This window comes from Bidens hawaiensis, unplaced genomic scaffold, assembly GCF_021521415.1.
Source record: "Bidens hawaiensis isolate Kalapana, Puna unplaced genomic scaffold, B.hawaiensis_p1.1 tig00038981_1, whole genome shotgun sequence".
In the NCBI taxonomy this organism is placed as follows: domain Eukaryota; kingdom Viridiplantae; phylum Streptophyta; class Magnoliopsida; order Asterales; family Asteraceae; genus Bidens; species Bidens hawaiensis.
This window is the reverse complement of record NW_027505580.1, coordinates 104,990-125,527: the sequence shown is the minus strand read 5'-3', so window position 1 is coordinate 125,527 and position 20,538 is coordinate 104,990. Positions and strand designations below refer to the sequence as shown.

At 32.7% G+C, this 20,538-nt stretch overlaps 1 protein-coding gene across 1 annotated transcript; it reads right to left on the bottom strand.

Annotated features, from left to right (window-relative positions):
• Positions 1–1,235: 1,235 nt before the first annotated feature.
• LOC143614069 (uncharacterized) lies at positions 1,236–6,062 on the bottom strand. The gene is made up of 5 exons (XM_077087607.1): positions 5,920–6,062; positions 4,452–4,728; positions 4,253–4,375; positions 3,031–3,321; positions 1,236–1,642 (listed from the first exon to the last, which is right to left on the bottom strand). The coding sequence occupies exons 2-5, from the start codon at positions 4,713–4,715 to the stop codon at positions 1,433–1,435; spliced, it is 888 nt and encodes a 295-aa protein (XP_076943722.1). The 5' UTR covers positions 4,716–4,728; positions 5,920–6,062; the 3' UTR covers positions 1,236–1,432.
• Positions 6,063–20,538: the final 14,476 nt, after the last annotated feature.

The following is a 20,538-nucleotide window of genomic DNA, read 5'->3' as shown; positions in this document are numbered from 1 at the left end:
CAGTCGGAACCTGCAGAAAGCTAGCCGGAGGTTGATCATCATGTAGGTGGATATCTGACGTGGCGGTGATTGTGAGAAGGATAATGATGTTGATGAACAGGTAGAGGTAGGGTGGTTTGATATAGGAGTCAAAAGCTGACCAAATTGCCGGGAAATTGAAGGTTAAGAGCGTGAATTCGACCGCGGCAGCTGCAGATGCGATGGCTACGGTGAATAAGAGAGCCTTTAGAGTGAGATTCAGTATGTTGTTTGGTGATGACAACAAATGAGCCTTTTTTAGCGTTATGTTAATTGTGTGTGTGTTGGTGAAGAAGAAGAAGAAGACTGTAACGGTATAAAAAGTTTTAAAATGAGAGAATTTTACATTTTGGGTCCTTTTACTTTGATTAAACGTTCATACTCTCTTTGTAGTTTGAGATTTATAAAAAGTACATTTTCACTCGGGGTAAGATGGTATTTATATTCCTTTTTTATCTTTAAACTTAAAATTACATTTAAAATTACTATATTTTTTAATTAAATAATATTTTTTTATTTTTATATCTTTATCATTATATTTTACTTTCCTCCTCGGTCATAATCATTTTCAAAAAATACTAAAAAAATATAAAGGTTGAACGGTAATATTTTAAATATACAGAATAATCAATATATTTATCTCTCTTTCACTCACTAGTCATTACATTATAAAAGCTTCACTCACAAAATATCATGGATTGAATAGGAATTCCCATAGTTACATAACGGTCACAAAACTTGTGTTAGTGAATTTTAGACTTTTATGTGTATAAAATGATTTCAACGGTGCTTGATGGTTATAAATAATAATAAAAAAATCGTAATTAAGTGATAGGCGGAAGTTTATCGTAGAACCATAAAAAAGTTCGATTTAAACTTATTTAAGCAATTATTGTATTGGATCGTCGAACATGGCTATGCACTATTTGACGTTGCATATTCATAAAAAGAAATTTCACAAAATAAATGTCATGTCACATCAAATTGACAAACTATCATATTTCTATTTATGCCTTCACCTAACGACTTTTGAGTCGATCCGAATTCAGCCTTGTACTTCACCGCTATCTTTCTACTTGTGAGTTGTGACACTCTTTTTTGTCACTTGACACTAAAAAAACAAACCATTGATTTGAACACCTTAGCTAGCCCCATTTTAAATACCTTTTAAAATGCTCTAAATCAATTATTTAAGGACCAAATGACACAACACGATACAATATTATTTAATCTGATTTTGCACTAAGAGATAACTTCAAGTATGTTGTTAACCATGAGTTAAAAAAAAAAACAAGACCGATTCGAGAAGACCCCTCGTCAGTAGCAAACATGTGTTAAAAACCGAAAGGGAAACATAATACAACGCTAAGGTCACAAACTCTACAACACCAAAATGAACAAGAGATGATACACGTCACTCGTTCCTTTTACCCGTTTGCAGCATCGCCTGGACATCTCCACTATACGGTTCAAAGTGAAACGCGTATTGTTGGAAAACAGAATATCCAACCATCTCAACGATTATTGCAACATTTTGAATTGTTTCCCCAACATTTTCAACTTTCATCCAGAAATGATGTGATTTTATGACACCTGCTTTCACTAGGATGTCGATGAATACTCCCTGAATAATAAACTCATATATCAGAAAAATGGATACCCGAATAAAGATAATAGATAATATGTAATCACACATGCATGGCATAAGTAGCAGCATTGATAACTGGTCAAAACCTTTTGTAACAGGACCGCCAACACGTTTTTATCAATCATGTCATATAGAAATTGATGACCTATTGTAATTAACATGATTGTAAAAACTACAATATTAATACATAATCTAATATTTTTGATTAGAAAGTTTAATCAGTCTAAAACTTACCCATCTGACCCGCTTTATAGGTCGTTCTTAAATTTTACCCATCTGACCCGCTTTATAGATCGTTCTTAAAATTTACCCGTCTGACCCGCTATATAGGTTGTTCTTAAATTTTACCCATCTGACCCATAGAAGATGATCATAAATATTAATAAAGTTTACACTTTGTAGTACACATATTCTACACATAAATCATAAATAATATTGCGTTAACACTACTATAGCGTTAGAGCTAGAAACGAGCTTTACGAGTTTACGTATCGAGCCTCTCGCGAGCCTAACTGAGCTTATAACTTATATAATAATATATATTATTTTGATATAATATATATAATTGCATAAAAAATATTACTGTATATACAATAATAAAAAAAATAACTAAAACTAAATGTATTTTGTTATGTATAAATTACAAATATATACAAAATAATAAAATATATAATAAATAGTACCTGAGTTAAGCTAGAGTTTAGAAAATTATTAACGAGCAAAGATCGAGCTGTAAATATAGAATTTGGGAGCTAGGCTCATTTACACCTAGGCCTGTAAATGAACCGAGCGTTCAGTGAACTGTTCGGCACAAAGTTCGTTTATGTGCGCTTATCAGATAAGGTACAAAGCAGGAACAGAATTTTTTTCTTTAGTTAAACGAAGGAACATGAACACATCTCTTTCTTTCATTTATGTTTGTGAACAATCTTTTACGTTCATTTAAATCCAATTATGTTCCCAGTAACATTCATTTGCATTGGTTATGTAACGTTTGTTCGTTAATATATTCATTTAGTCTAGTTTTACTAACTTTTTAGGCCCATATTCAGATTTACTTTTAATTGGTTTTGGCTCAATTATGTTCATTCATCTATGTTCAGTTATGTTTGTTTGTTTACGTTCATGAATTGTTCGTTTATACTATTAATAAATAATCATAGACGAATAAACACATTCACTTTCTTAGCAAACAAACGCGAACAAGAAAACCCCGTTCATCTAAATGTTTGTATTCGATCGTTTGTTCGTTTAAAGTTAAAAAACAAACACGAACATGCTCCATCCGTGTTCGCTCGATTGATTTGCAGGCCTGTAATAAATTACACGCTTAAATACTAGAAAGGCTTTCAAATAATGTTTACCTGCCAAAAACACAAGAAGATGATCCCAATAACACATGAGAACTTGGCTAAAGGCTTGTGAGGCTTCAACTCCTTTGCAAAAAGATGGTAAAAGACTAGTAAAGAATACATAGCCGTGTAGAACGAAACATTTAGAATAACTGTGAATGTCAAGCTGACCCAACCAGGATACATCCCAAGTAACCGTAAATTGATCATTAAAAATGAACATATGGGTCGCGTCACGCCAAACTGCAACGTGCAGTACTTCAGAAGCTTTAACGTGTGCTGATTCAGATGAGCTGTACGAGGCTGCACACACAAAAAATATAGTTACAGTATATGTATATGTGCCAAGATAAGCAGGGGGTGGGGGGCTAATGTGTAAATTTAGAAATGAGTCGGGTCTAGATGGGTTGACCCACAAACACTTTTTAGTCCATTTTTAGTTTTCTTAAAATGACTATCAAAACACTCTTATTACAATAAAAAGTAGGCATGCAAACAAACCACGAGGTGGTGAACCAATGGGCAGGAAGTGCGTTTATGTTTGTTTGTTTAGTACACGAAAGCCATTTTTTGTTCATTTAGTTATACAAATGAACATGAAAACATGTCTCATTCGTTCATTTATGTTCATGAATGTTCGTTCATTTGCGTTTTTCATGTTCGTTCGTTGCTAGTTCATTTACGTTCGTTCTTTTATGTTCGTAAGTTTACATTTGTATATTCATTTAATATTTATAGACCCATTACATTTAGTCTAGTTTATGCTAGTTTATGTTCATGAACCGTTTGCTTATATTGTTAAAGAATGAACATGCTCATTTTCTTAACGAATGAACACGAACAAGAAAACTTTGTTCATTTAATTGTTCAAGACCAATTGTTTGTTCGGTTAAGTTAAACAGACGAACATGAACATGCCACGTTCGTGCTCGTTCGGTTTATTTACATCCCTAATAGGAACCCACATCTTTGACCAAAAAAAGGGTTGGCCTGTTGGTTCGGTTTGCATGGTTTGGTGGTTTAACAGTTCAGTTGAAATTGGGAACTGGTCGTGTAAACCGAACCACTTGTTTAATATGAATTATCTTTATTAGTTTAAAAAATGTATACCCAACAAGAGATTTAGAATAATAATATATACATAAGAATTGGTTCCAACCGGCAAAACCAAACCTTTAAACCGGTAAACCGAACCAAAGTGTATTTTTAATTTGTAACAAAAACATATACTCACTTGGAAAAGAGACATCGGGAACCCAAGACGAATTTCTCTTCCCTTAACTTCATCAGGGACTGTATCTTTACTAATATCCATATTCACATACCCATACAATAAAGTAAGAAACTTAGTAACAACCTGAAATCGAAAGGTCAATAAAAATCAACAAAAAGTCAAAGGGCCAAAAAAAGTCAAAACACAAAAATTCACATACCAGCGCCTCGTAACAATCCTTAATCAAATCCAAAAGTTGGAGAATCGGTTTGCTACTCTTGAGATCCAACACGCCCACAAAAGCAGTGACCGCATAAACCGGGACCATAAGAATAACTATCATAATAGCTCTTTGTTGTTTTGGGTTTTTCCAGTAATAAAGATGTTGTGAAGCAAGTTGAGATGAGAAATGAAGAGCTAGCATAGTGCAAGCACCGGCTCCCAACAGTGTGAGTTCTTCGCGGTCTAGCTTACTTAAATCCATGATACGCTATTATCTAATTTATCAAAAACTGCGTTACAAAAAAAATGACTGAAAGTGTGAAATAACTGAAGGTTGGATTACGTTATATGTGTATGAATCATAGAAATAACAGAAATAACCTCCTTATTAGTATTACTATTAAAAGTAATGAAGTAACTAGTGTTCACCCCTATCAAATCTTGACACCTGCCATATAGATTTTTTAATAATAATTCACTTATCAATTAATTTGTTTTTTCTCATATAGCTTGCGTTTGTTAACTATTTGAATAAAACCTAAACACGCAGTTGCGTTTAAATTTTTTTATATAACATTTCGATATAACTTTTTACTGAAAGTTTTCAAAATAAAGTAATTTATTACATCCAAACTATATGCAGTATCCGCATCGTACCGATACCATACAACTACCATTGTTGTACCGATACCATACCACTACAAACTGAACCGTTACCAACCGAACATCTTTACTAGTACCGACAATCATTTTTACGCTTTTCGGTTTAACACGATTCCGTTCAGGTGTATTTCGCTATTTTTACACTACCAGTACCGGACCGTTTAATGCGTATAGCGAACTCTACTATTTTCATTTTCCAGAATCTTGATTGGGATTATTAATGAAATTATCACCTACGGTTAACAATCGTGAATTAACCGACTCCTCTTTCCCAATAACTTATCGGTTATTAAACTTCAGAAACTAAACATCAGCTATAGGTACGGTTTAAACCCTAACCGAATGGCTCATGCTCACCCCTAGACAGATGAATTTTAATTATCAAAATATAAAATATTTAATAACCGATCGGTTTTTAAATTTTAGAAACCTCAACCTCCCTTACATTAATGTTGTTCTAACTTCTAACCCTAACCGACCCGACCCGACACGACCCGTGTTAACTGCTAAGCATACAGTGGAATCTTAACTACAAAAAGTTCAAAATCCATATACCAATCGTCTGTAACTATTATATTTCGGGTTCCAATGTTTATTCATAAAGCCTAAATCAAATTGTAGTGATTTTCAACTATTATTTATAACAGATTATGCAAATTCCTGATAAACCCACAACTTGATTACTAAATTACGACTAAACAGTTGAAATTAAGCTGAAACTAATCAGACTCAAAGTGAAATCAAAACGGGAAATACTGCAGCAATATTATTATTATTATTATTATTATTATTATTATGCTTACAAAATTCAAGGGCAATGAGATCCAAGTGACTCCAGATTTGACGATGTTGAATTGATATTTAAAACTGGTGAGTTTTTGTAATATAGTGTTGTACTTGTAGACCGGGTTTTCTAGGTTCTTGTTTGGCGGCTCGTAGTTTATTGGATTTTACTTTGAAAAGTATTCTTTTATCATTTGTAATTGAGCTGAGCGTGAGCCCAACCAGGCATGAGCTCGTTTAGAGCTCCTTTTCTAAAGCTTGAGTGTAACTTATAAGTTGTTTTCTTTCAAGTTTAAGCTCGAATTGTTTTATTATTTATTAATTAATTTAATGTATTTTGAAAAAGTTATAAATTAATTTTTTTAGCCTCAACACTAAAATATATGGTAAATAATAAGTTAAACCCAATCAGTGAAACATTCTTAGCACTTGGGCTTTTTCTGACTCGTAACAATGTTGTCTCTGCATCCTTTTTGATCAATACATCTTTAGATTAGTCACCCGCATTAGGTTAAAACGAACTAGGATTAAAAAGGGTAGTTTTTAGTTCATGTCAAAACGAGTTGGGTTGAGATGGGTTAACCCACAAGCCTTTTTTCCCCGCTCTAAAACAAATTAGGAGTGATTAGTATGTTAATCATGGCTAGAGAAACAATAATATTACAATAACTAGTTCATGTAAACAGGTCGGGTCAGGTAAGGTTCACCAACGTGATTTATATTAAAACTGAACCGACACTCAGCATGATCACGTACGTAATGTATATATAACTTCGTAAGCTACATATATCTTTCTGTTTTCTTTACAATACCAACCTTATATATATATATATATATGATTGATTTCTTTTGAGAACCACTTTGAGTTTTAAGAACTCGAAAGAACTCAACGTAACAATTTTTTTTTCGAATTTTTTTTTACACATGTGTAATACGTAAGTGTAAGTGATGTACAAAAAATTGCGGTATTTTTTTACACACCGAATCGACTTTTTACACATGTGTAACTAACGTTTAAACTTGTGTAATTATCAAAAATATTTATTCTCTCTCCTGCTTCATTTTTTTAATTAAATTTAATCTCAGCCACATATTTTAAATCATTTAATTAAATGTGTGGTTCAAAATTGAGTTCTTAAAGTTATTAAAACTCACAATGGTTCTCAAAATAACCCTCCCATATATATATATATATATATATATATATATTTATATAAGCCAAGTTGATTACTAGTTGAACGAATATTAAATATAATCACCGTAGTAATGATACGATATATAAATAGCAATCACAAGTACAATGATCTAGACACATATAATAGATCACAAGAACATTAATGTATACACCCTTACATGATATTTACCATGAGTGATTCATTAAAACTTAATAAATATGGTCGAATCCTAGTCACACCACAATTGGACATTTGACTCATGGTTAGTGCATGACACTTATCAATATATGCCAGCGAGTTCAGTGGCGAGGCTGAGGCACCCGGGGGGGGGGGGGGGGGGGGGGCTCAAATTTCCGGCCAAAAAAGGCTAAACTTACACTACGTATAAAAATTTCCGGCCGAAAACGGGTAAATTTACACTACTGGGCAAAAAAACAGGGGGGAGGGCACCCCGGGCCTCAATGAAACTTCGCCAGTGAGCGAGTCTAGATCTATGCTAGGTAGTTTATGTGTTTTAAGGATCTTAAGGATCCTTTTGGATTTACCTATAAGTCGAGTGCATTCCTGATGTTGTTTCCTCTTTTCTCGATTGTATGGTGTTGAAACTTCATTTGTATGACACACGATAAGTTGGTGAATCAAGCGGATAATATATCTGCAATCACAGTTAATATCCATTCAAAAAGTATGTCACCAGTTAACAAATTTTCTTGCTCATTGTATCAGCAAGATAGTTTTGGCTGATTATGTATATGGAACTCCCAAGTATAAAGCTATAAGGTGATTGATCTATACTTGCCTTTTTGTTGCTCTTACACTGAATCACAACTTTTACTGCTTCTTTGCCCAACCATTTTATAATCTCCTTAGAACTTTTTTACTTTATGAGCTTCCAATTGAAGTTCAACATGTGACCATGACCATGTGCGGTATATACTTCAACTTCTGTTCAAAAGAAAGAAATACGTGAGAAATAAAAGACATTAAAAAGTGCTCAAATTTAGAAGAAGTGGGCCAAAGTTTGTGAATAACTTGGGCCGTTGAAAGTTTAGCAACACAAAATCACTCAAAAGTCAAAACAGGTACATAGATTTGGGCTTGTTGGGTTCTAGGTTTTGGGCTGGAGTGACTTTGTTTTGGAAATTGGAAGTCAAAACTAGAGGTGCACAAATCGGGTTTTTCTAATACCCGGGTTCGGGTATGATCGGGTATTGGAAAATCGGGTATTGAGAGAAATCGGGTACGGGTAGGGTTCGGGTAGGGTATTGACGAGAAAAACTCAACCTTATGTACCCGTGTAGGGTATAATCGGGTCCGGGTATTGGAACCGGGTACGACCGGGTATTAATACCCGATTTTGAATTTGTAAATTATTTATTCATTTTTAAAGTTGTTTAAAATTTAAATTTGCTTTATAATTTATAAAAATAGTTAAACTATATTACAAAAACCATAAATTAACTTAAAGTACAAATCATTAACTTAATAATATCCATTTTAAATAAACTTAAGAGTAAAGTGCCATTTGCGTCCTTGTGGTTTGGCAAATAATGCGAATTTAGTCCAACAAAATTAATCGTTAAATCAGGGGTAGACATATCTTTTCACTATTTCTTTATTATAATACTTATTTTAGTGAACTGCGGTTTTCGTCCTTGTGGTTTGTCTAAATCTGCGGTTTAGTCCAATAGTTTCAAGTTTGCAATTTGCGTCTTTGTAGTTTAATTTAACGTGCAATTAAACCCAAATTTATTAATCTCGTTAAGTTTGGCCGTTAACTCATTTGCGTGCCTCTCACGTGACAACCAATGTTGTTTTTCTCCATAAATAAACCTCGACTCTAATTCGCAAGCCCCCTCACATGAGGGGCTGGGGTGTATTTGGGGAAAAAGGAAAAGAAGAAGGAACAAAACTGCCCCTCACGTGAATGACACACTAATGGGTTTAACGACCACTCTTAACGAGATTAGGGAATTCGGGTTTCATTGCAAGTGAAATGAAACCATAGGAAAGAAAATTGCAAATTTGAAACTACTGGACTAAAACTGCATATTTGGACAAACCAGAGGGACGAAAATCGTAGTTCACTGAAATAAGTATTATAATAAAGAAATGGTGAAAAGACATGTCTACCCCTGACTTAACGATTAAATTTAACGGGGTTAGTGATTTGGATGTAATCAGCAAGAACTGAGAAACGTGGAGGGTTCATATGCAAAAAATAAACTTTTTTGATTAAATTCGCATTATTTGTCAAACCACAAGGACGAAAATGACACTTTACTCTAAACTTTAACATAAAAGTTGTGAAGTAAACATAAAAATATACTATAAAAACGCATATATTATTTTGGGTATTAGAAAACTGTTATCGGGTATAACCGGGTATGGGTATGGGGTATGACCGGTTTCGGGTATTTACGGGTATAAATCGGGTACGGTTCCGGGTACGGGTATTGAGCTCAAAAAGCATACCCTATTCATACCCTACGGGTAAGGTCGGTTCCGGTTTCGGGTATATAATACCCGGGTATAAAAAAAAAGGTTCCGGGTATTTTTTTCGGGTCCGGTTCCGGGTACGGGTTTTTTGTGCACCTCTAGTCAAAACATGTCCATCACGTTCACGTTAATTATTCGTTTTGAAAATTTTTTTTTCTTTCAAGTTTCTTGCATGAAGTGATTAACTGTTTTTGTTTCGTTTATGATTGATATGAGAGGCTAAACTTATTAGAATCGTCAAGGTTTAGACCAATAATAATTGATAAACGAGTTTTTAGGTTGTTTAAATAGTATGTGTTTATTATCTAGTTGTGAAGTTCTGATTTCTCTTGCTTAATTATGCAATATACCATTGTGTATGATTTTATCCTTGTCAAATTAAATCCTGTGTGCTCTTGTCTTGCATGAATTTGTTTCGTGCCATTTTAGGATCGCATGTTTTATGGTTTAATTGATGTTTGTGGTTGAATTGTGTTAAACGTACCATAAGATTTGTTGACTAGATTTGCTTAACCCGGTAGTCCACCTCTTTTTAATCCTACTAGATAATTAGAGTCACTTGTCATGTTGCCTAGCCGTTTTACGTTGACCATTTGAGACATCGATCGGTTTATCTTTATTATGTTAGGTTGACTTGTAAGTTGAGTTATTTAGTGATTTAGGTTGAATTACCCAACTTTCCCTAGACTTGTTACGAGTATGTGTATTGGAGGAAGCTGTGTTATTGAGACCTACCCGGAGATATAGCATTAGGGTATGCTAGCTAGTTTACATTGGTAATTGTTACATACTTTCTAGAATTAATTAGGGGTCACTGGTGAGACCTACCTGAAGATCTATTTGCCCTCAGTTATCTATCTTTAGATCCCGGTTTCATGTGTTCGTTAGCACCCGTAGCTCGTTGATCATCATTAGGATACCGAACCTAGGTGGTTCCATTTGTCATAGCTGAGTCCTCGGTTAGCTTTCATTTAGTTTTTTTCACTAGTTTTCTTTAGTTGTTTTGTTAATCTAATTAATCAGCTAAAAATTTTTCAAAAATAAATTATTATATTTTCAGCCGAGCCTTAGTAGAGGTCTAGTATTAGGATTGTTAAACGTGTTTTCGAGTTCGATATCCGGACTTGCTTTTCTGTGCTATACATGACCAGTACACTTGCAGCTACCATATCGGTACCGTGATGAACAAAACCTAATTCAACTAGACAACATGTCAAAATCAATGCGGGTATTATCGGAAATGTTGCTAGTATTTGTTTATATGGTTTTCTATCATCGTAAAACACGCATCGGTAAGTGATGGAATTTCAGTCACATCATTCAGGAGAATCCCACCAGTAACATTTAATCATCTTTACATTATCTAACCTTTCTCAACAAGGTAAAATTAGCAACTTGGAATAATAAAATACCATAAAACTCAATTTGAAAAGGGAAATAAAGACGGTTCATTAACAACATCTCTATCTCTATCAAGTAAGAAAACAAGCTTCGTGAGTCGATACCATGCTTAAGAAAGTTTTCATTGTGTTTTATAATGACATCATAATCGTTAACCATGGACCATTGAACTTAGGAATTGGTTTCATGAACATCATTAGACATTTAACACGATATTTTTTCTAACTAATTACCAAAACATTTTTCAAATTTAAACAACAAATCATGCATTGATCAAAATATGTACACATAAATAATTACATATTTACATATACATACTGATGAGAGGAACAAGATCTATCATCTAAATCTATCAAAATCAATCTTTACTTCCTTTCTTTAGAACGGTGGTTGTCTTTCTAATTATTAATTAAGTGCGGGGATTGAAGGAGAAGAAGCCAAAGAGTGAGCAAGTCCCAACACGATCGCTGCTTTCACTTGACCTCTCACAGGAATCGGACGACTATGAGTAGTAGATCGAACGGTAGCGGTTGATCTCCTAGCTCCGGCCATCTCAATCAGGAAGTGTGCTTCTAGCTTTGTGTGTTGGTGCTTCTAGCTTTTTGTGTTGTTGCCTTGTTGGTTTGATTTGTATGATATGTCTATTAACTATATATAGAAATGGATGTCTGGTTTTAGCAAAATTACAAATTAGTTTTCAAGTACTTTTGACGGGCATATTGACCATTTTGACCTTCACTTGTTCAATACCACTTTTCATTTTTATATTATACATGAAATTCTTATTCTTACAACTAATATGTGGCAGCTAAGAATATTACTACTATAAAATATGTTAATTTTGCAAGGTCTAGTTCACTTGTTCATATACAATTTCTACCAACTTTTACTAATTTAGAACTAACTTCTTTAGTATTCAATAATTCTTATTCTTATAATTGATTAATCGTTGTTGTTTTGAATTTTACTGATTAACCTCTTTATTGTTTGATTTCATATAAAAAAAATTCTCGTCTTTCAAATTAACTGAAAGTTGTTAAACATGCCATAATCAGTGTTACAAATTTTGTATATCCGTTGATTGCTAAGTTATCTTTTCTTAAATCTTGACTACTCTTTTTGACACATAAAATCTTAGTTTTGATTGCTACAGAAAAGGGTTCACAAAGCTCTCTATAAAGCCCTACTACACAAAGGAGATCATGTTAGATTATTTACTTAGTCTACCTTCTACTACTCTTTTACATTAAAATAAGCTAGTAATGAAAAAAGAAACTTAATAGGCATGTTGTGACACGTTTATATAGTTTTATAAAGTATGGGAATAATAAGAGTAGAAGAAAGTGGAGAGAAAAAGTTGTCACAACAAACATGTGGGAATGAATTATTTAAATGCGGCCAACTACTTATTGGATAAGTGGTGCGAGTCTTTATCCAACTACAAAAAAATTGAGTGCTCAAACACTTTACGTCCTTTCACCTTATTTCCACTACAAATAAAAGTAAAAATCAAGTATTTATAATGATTTCAGATCTAAATTAGAGTTACAAAAACCTAAGTCAACTATATTATAAATGAGATAAAATATTTGCTTTTTTTATTATTACAAAAACTAATCCGAACACTTTTTAAAACTTCCTTTAAAAAAATTATAAGTCAATTAGCATTTTTGACAAAAATGAGTTTTGGAGTTAAATAAGCAAACCTAACCTAAACACACTCTTAGAATCACAAGCCTATCATATCAAACTCCAAACTTCATTGTGTATGGTCTACTTAATCCATCTATTAGAAAAGACTATCATCACTCAATAGTAGTGCATTTAGAAGACGATAAACGAAACGATTATCTCTAGGAAGAAGGTGCATGAAGTGATGAAGTATCTCAACATGTGGGTTATCTTTTCATCAAAAATAGTTTATCTTTCGAGTAATGTTATGGAACGCTTGGTGTAATTTTGTCAGTTAGTTAGTGTTTGTTGTTTTGGGACTTGTGTCGTTTTAATAAAAGTTACGCTTCGGGAAAAAAAAGTAATAGATGCCTTTAGGCCACACCATACATTTGAAAACAAGTGTGTGGTGGTTGTTGATTTGTTAAGACATATTGTACGGTTTACTCACATTTAGCTACTGTTATAGTGTTATCGATTTTTAAGCGTGGAGTCCAAGTCCTTGAAGCATCTCTGGTTTTGAACGTGCTAACTACCTTTCGATCGCTTCCCCATGTTCCTTATCTTTCTTCTTCCTGGGAATTATGATATTCTTCAACCTGTGCTTCACCTCTCCAAGCTCAAATCGGGAAGAACTCTATATCGATCTGCCCCTTAATATGCGAAATCGAACCCTAATTTGCGATATGAACGATGATTGCTACAGTTTTAGGGTTCTTTCAATATTATTGTAACTATTATATCATTATTGAATTTCTCTTATTATAGTAACAATACTTATTACTTTGTTTTAGTGTTACTCTTATATTATTGAACAAATAAAATATGAACCCAAAGTATATTTTTTTAAAATAAAAAGTTACTAGCGCCACGAAAATCATAATAAGTTAAGAAGTCTTACGGTACCTTTTAATATACAAAACTATCTAGATGTGTGTGTAAGTTAACTAAGGGGATGTCTGGCAATCATGTTTTGAATCATCAAAAGGTTTGACCGATTAAGATGTAGCCTCTAAATCGTTCAATATATCTCTGAAATTTAACTATTAAGAGATTTCATAAACTACTAAGAGGTGTCTTTTTAACGAACCAAACACACTCTACCTCTAACTAAATCAGATATAGCCTCTTAATAGAATTATTAAAATACTACATAATAGTCCCTAAATATTTTATGTTCAGTCATTTATTAAAAAATTTAAAGATGCCATTTCAAAAAAATAGATACATCAAAGATATGTACTATTATTTATTAAATGATTTAACCTCTAAGTATGAGATGACATAAAAATCACATGGAACCAGAGATTGCAATATGTATTAGAGCACCCAAAACACATCTGGATTTATGTGACATGGTGGTGAACTTAAAGGCTAACAAATTTGTAATGTTCAAAGTTTCATTTGCTTCATATGTTGTATGTTATTTTGAGCAACTGAACTAAACTTGTGTCTATGGTTTCCACCATTTCATTGCAATTAGCATAAGAAAATAAAAGCTTTTAATAACTCATGTTTCTTTCTAACATTGGTGAGTTACAATTATAGCAATACACATCAAGTTACCTTAATCCAACATTGATCTATCAAACACTCTAGAAATTCGAACATATATACATACATACATACATACATACATACATACATACATACGGATGACGATCTATAGTCTAACTCTAGCAAAATCTATCTCTGTCCAAAACCGTGATTGACTCTGCTAGTCAATTGCGGGAAAAGAATGAAGCCAAAGAGTGAGCTAGTCCCATCACAATTGCTGCTTTCACGTGACCTCTAACAGGAATCGGACGACTATGAGTAGTTGATCGAACGATTGCGGTTTATCTCCTTACTCCGGCCATCTAAACCAAGAACTTGCCTCTTGTGTTGTGTGTTGGTGTATCAAAGGGAATATGTGACTGATTGTAGTGGTTGTTGGTTTGATTTGATTTGTGTGATATATATAGAAATGGATGTTTCAAATATGCCCCCTGTTTTTAGCAAATTCGCAAATTAGTTCACAACTACTTTTGACGGGTATATTGACCATTTTGACCTTTACTTGTTTCCTACCACTTTTCTTTTCCTTTTCTTTTAAATTTAGTGAAAGTTGTTAAACATGCCATAATTAGTGTTACAAATCTTGTATATCCGTTGATCGCTCAGTCAACTGTTCCAGAATCTTTACTTGTTTAGACTCATGATTTATGATTTCGAAACCGCTTACACTAATTGAATGTTGTAGAAAATGGTTCACAAAGCTCCCTAAAAGCCCTAAACATGGAGTTCACGTAAGAGTAACTATTACGCAACATAAATACTTTCATATAATACATTAAAATTTTAGGACGTTATAATTGACAAAAAGTTAAAAAACTATAAAACGTTTTAATTTTAATTTTATTTTATTTTTTTAAATGAAAAATATCATTTTATATATAACACAAACCGAGTTACATCTGGATAATGGGTAAGCGAGCAACAAGTTGCGCCGCTATCCCCTTTTGAATCGCAAAGCCTATTTTACTAAATATAAATCCTTGGTTCCTCGGGCTCTGCGAGTCACTGTGGACCACCTTTTGCACCCGCTCCAAGAAGCGAACCGCCTCGGTAGCTAGAGATCCAAAAGTGTCGAAGGCAAATAAGCTAACGTATTAAATAAGCTAACGTATATTTTATATAGTAAAGTAAGCTAGTAATGTAATGAACTAAAACGTTACACTTTTATATATGCTATATAAAGTAAGATAATATATATTTTATATATTAAAATAAAATAATTAAGCTAGTAACGAAAAAGAAACATAATAGGTATGTTATGACACGTTTATTAGTGGAAGTATGGGAATATTAAGAGTAGAGAAAAGTTGTCACAACAAACACATGGAAACTATTTAAATGCAAACACTTTACAATCAACTAATTTTTGAATAAGTGGTACGTGTCTTTATCCAACTATATTGAGTGAGTGCACAAACACTTTACGCCCTCACCTTATTTCCACTACAAATAAAGTAAAATAGGAATAGGAAAAACTGATTCAAATCTGTTTTCAAATTCATTAATAAATAATAAATGAATCTTCTCCGAGAAGAAGATAATGATGCATGAAGTGATGAAAAATATCAAAATGTTGGACTATGTTTGGATCTTTTAAGTCTATTTCGTGGACCGATTGGTATAATTTTGTTTCGGGTCTCTGACGACTGGCGTCTTGTTAGTTGTACCGTTTTAATGGAAGTTGCGGTCCGGTAAAAAGAAAAGTATACGATGGCTTTTGGCCACAGGTTAGATTTGGAAACAAGTGCATGTGTTGGTGATTTGTTAAGAGTTAAGATAGATTGGAGGTGGTTAATCTTTATTAAAGAGAGTATAATTTTTTTGACTGGAATCTTGACCATGTTGACCATAACCTACTTTCCATGGCTGCCTATCTCAACTTTCTTTTTTACTTTATGTATAATTATATATTATATATATCCTTCTTATAGATATGTTGCCTTTATTCGTTAACACCACTAAAGTTAACTTCGGTTAGAGAAATTTATATATTATTATAATCACTATTATTTCATTATTGATTTTCTATTACATAGTAACATCAATATATACTTATTACTTTGTTTTCGGTGTACTCTTACATTATCGTACTAAAAATATGAACCCAAATTCCTTCCAGAAAAATAAGAGTTACAATGCCACGAAAATCATAATTAAGTTATTAAATTAATTAATAGCCACTCACTACTCACTCTTATTAATAAACTATTAAAGATACCGTTCCAAACAAAATAAATATGAGATGACATAAAATTTTTTTGGGGAATTAGTTGGGGTAGATTGGAAAGTTTAATGTGAGTTTTGATTATATGTTCAAAATATGTGTTTTGTCTAACTTTGTTTTTGTTTTAACGAAAAAAATAATAATAATAATAAAATAACATAAAAATTGCTTAGTTACTATCTCTATTATATATAAAGTAGGAGTTAGGGACCTCTTAAATTTTAAGAGGTACCAAACTCCTTGCTTTAGGTACAACTCTTATAGCATGGTTTTTTGAATTTTAAGGGGTAATAATGACTTTTAATCAATAGCATTTACGTAACATTTGAAACGTTAATATGTAATTACATATTTTCCCCTTCATCTTTGCTTTTGTTTTGTAAATTTAATCAATAATTACTTTTTCACCCCCTCATCTTTATCCATAAATTACTTAAAATTATTTCTTTTTACTTTTTCTCTTATATCTTAAAGATGTATTATGTTTTTAAAAAAATCAAACATACCATTGCACCGTTCTTATTTTTATCTACGTTTTGATATGAATTTTATTCAAAACCGAGGTGTGGATTGTAAAGTACAAGTCATAGTTACATATATGTACAAGTCTTTACAACATAAAAATTGTAACTTTTTATTTTTCTAATTTTAGTTGATTTCTCCCCTTAATATAGTATATAATTCAAATTCATCAGTTTTATTGATTGAGATATCAGTAAATGTTCTCTCTAATTAAGAAATTGTTCTTTTTTTTTTTGCTCAAACCACGTACACACCGCTAAGCCGTTATATATATTATTTCTTCATCGCTCCGAATTCGATACTTCAGTTACGTTATCCTCCGGCGACTTTGAATGAGCCTAACTGAGTGGATTTGGATGCGTTCATCAAGTAACTCCTCCATAACAACTTTTTCCGTTATACAATTACTTATTATTGTATCAATCATCCCTTCATCAATTGGGTTTACTCCTCCATAACATCGGCGTATGTGACCTAATCGATAATGAAGCACGGCAGAATTAGACCTCCTATTGTCTCTGTTGAGCCAATTTCTCATAATTGTGGCTAAATTATGTAAGCTTCTGTTCAACCACATCTTAATTTTGGATTGAAACGTGCTTGATATCTCATACCTCGATCTTTGCCCTAAAATTTGTTTGTGAGATGATTTTGTGGTTATGTTGTTTATTTCAGGTTTTATATTAAAATTCTAACACATTAGAAACCTATTCAATTAAATATAGCCTTCTTTCCCAAAACAAAAGAAAATGAGAAAATTATACAGGTTTTATTGCAGTTCCAGGTTCAAGAAAATGAGAAATTTATAAAGGTATTCTGATATAAACCATGTGATGATTGTTGGTTGTTATACACATACATCTCTAAACTGAATAAAGATGGAAAAAAATATATTTCATTTCAACCATGCCTTCGGTTCAACTACAGCTCAAGGTGATTGATTATAAACTTATACAATTTAACACTTTATGCTTTTATAAGCTCACTAAATACTTATATTTTGCACTTCAATTAGAGGAGGTATTTTGCAGATAGTCAACTGATTATAAGATCACTTATGGACAATTAAGACTTGTGTATTTTCGCATACAGAATCCACATGTAATGGTGAGAATGAGTTCAACAAGGTGTAATTTTAAGGTCTTATGTTTAATGCACTATACCTTCTAATTAGTTTGTTTCAAACATACTTTTGACTTCTCTCTGGCAATTTGATTTTTTTAGTGTTTGGCAAATTATGTCATTTCTTAACTCAGTACATTATCCGATTAAAATTGAGATTTTGTCAAATTGAAGAGAGAGTTTTCCAAAACTAAAAGTTTTTACAATCAGGGTAGAAGAATCAGTTCATGTGTACTAATGCCATTTATTATATACTAATTTGCAAGAGAGGTTGTAATACATTTTTTGTGCACAAGCTACAACTTTGTATTGCATTAGTTCTGGCCACGTATCATCATACGTTGATTCATGCCACCACCATTTCGTGACTTTCATCAACACCATTGTGCAGTAGCGCAGTTGTGTTTGTGTACTTACATGCTACGGATATGGGTCGGGAATGTGGGTGGTATGGTCCAAGTGATTGATCTTGAGGGAAATTTAATCGTGGGTAGGATTGCTCATACCGGTCGGTTAATAAAATGGTAGTTGGGTGCAAGCCGGTTTTAACTTTAGCTACTCATAGCCCTCATCCTGCCACAGGTTTGCCAAGTTTCCCTCACTACTTTTCGTTTTTTGTTTTCCTATGACGTGTCAATCTAAGGTTTCTTTGGTGATTTTTACACTCTTTTGGTTTCTTAAACATGCAAAACAGGGTCAGGTAGTTTCATCAAAAATCAAAATCACTTCTGGCATGACCAGTTTTGAAACCGACAAGTTTGGTCGTTTACAGAAATCAAGAATTAATATGGACATTTGAATCAGTTAATTAAATTGATATTATTTTCATGTAGGTAATGGTGGAGGTACTGCAACTTCTTAAAATGCCTATTTCTCCATACGTTCGAGAATGTCATTTCCATCTAATCTTTAATCAAACAAGGCGTGTCCCTGGTATACATATTTCTTGGTTTATTTGATTGTTAATCAAACAAATTTAAGTCTTTATTATGTTGTAAATTTAGTTTTATGAATATTTTCCTTGTACTTAAATTGCAGAATAAAATTATGCAAAATGGTCTTATAAAGTTGTTTGTGCCATTTATTGAATCAGTAGAGGTTTACATTTTACTACTATAAAGTTCTTTAAATGCTATTTTTATTTATAATTCTATGTTTTATCTATTTGATTTATATTTTAATCCAGTTTACCTTTCCAGGCAGACCAGAGCTGAAAACCACGGTCCTAAACTAGCAACCATTTTTGCTCAAAAGGTTATTATGGGTTAATATATTTATACAAGTTTCAGTTTTGACATCCAAACCCCTCAGGTATTAAACTTATCGATCCTGACCTATGTTTTTTAATCATCCATTGTTCTTTTTATATTAACATTTGTAGGGAAACGCTTCAATCAAGACCGATTCACATGGTTTTATGGGTTAATTTCAGTGAAGATTGTGGTTGTGGGTTTAATGTTGACTTAATTAACCTCTGAAATTTATATCCCATTAAAGAAATGAAATTTCATATATTTATGCAGACATCACATGATGACATCAGCCAATATAAGAATATTGTGATCTAATGGCTGATAGCAAATGAAGATCAATATTGTGGGCGATCATTTATAAATGACAGAAAACACGTTCAAGATTCCGGGAAAATGGTTTCTACATACGCTGTTGCCGCAACATAGTTCAATACAATGGGCTGGGTAACAAAGTCAACAGATATCGGGAACAAGTCAATCTTGATGGTGGTATAGATATATCTACCAGTAACGTGCCTTTTAAGTGCGGTCATAGTTGACTAATAAAGTCAAAGAAAATAAGGAAAAAATCAATCTTGATGATGGTATATACACACACACACACACACCAATTGTGTGCCTTCAAAGAAAGAGAAAGCGAGGTCAGTGTTGATTAGAAAAGTCAATGAAGGTTAAGAAAAAGTCAATCTTGATAACCGTAGGGATATGTCTTCCCATAGCGTGTCTTCAAAGAAAACACAAGTTTATTAATCGAATTGTTAGTTTTTAGACTGTATTTATGTTGTGTGATGGTGGTTAAATAAAGTTGGTGACTATTAGTAAAGTGTAACCAAGTGAACTTTGATTCATTAAAGCCCGTAGAGTTAACTCAACTGTGAATATCACAGGTGTGTAAAACAGTAGTGCGTTACCAAGTTGGCCTTTTTGGCTGCATTATCTTCATTCCACTTGACTGACTTGATTTTGTTACATGCTAATTGGATTTCATCATATTTCATGTCTTAACTTGTTGCAAAATGTCCTTTTAGCTCTATTTCTAAAACTATATGCAATCAAATTACATATAATGAGGTTTTTCAACAAAAATAGTGATGACTGAGATATGAGTGTCACGTTGAACATCATCATCTAGGAAATCTTGTTATTTGATTGCGTTGTAAAAAAATAGTGATTTGAGAAATTGTTTGGACAAATGCTTAGTTACAAATGAGAAGT

Excerpts from the sequence above, each read along its gene's own strand:
- LOC143614069 (XM_077087607.1), bottom strand. The coding sequence starts at position 4,715 with ATGGATTTAAGTAAGCTAGACCGCGAAGAACTCACACTGTTGGGAGCC. Across the intron at positions 4,376-4,451 it reads AGGATTGTTACGAGGCGCTG|GTTGTTACTAAGTTTCTTAC; the intron begins GTATGTGAATTT and ends TTTCGATTTCAG. Across the intron at positions 1,643-3,030 it reads TCTTCTTGTGTTTTTGGCAG|GGAGTATTCATCGACATCCT; the intron begins GTAAACATTATT and ends TTTATTATTCAG.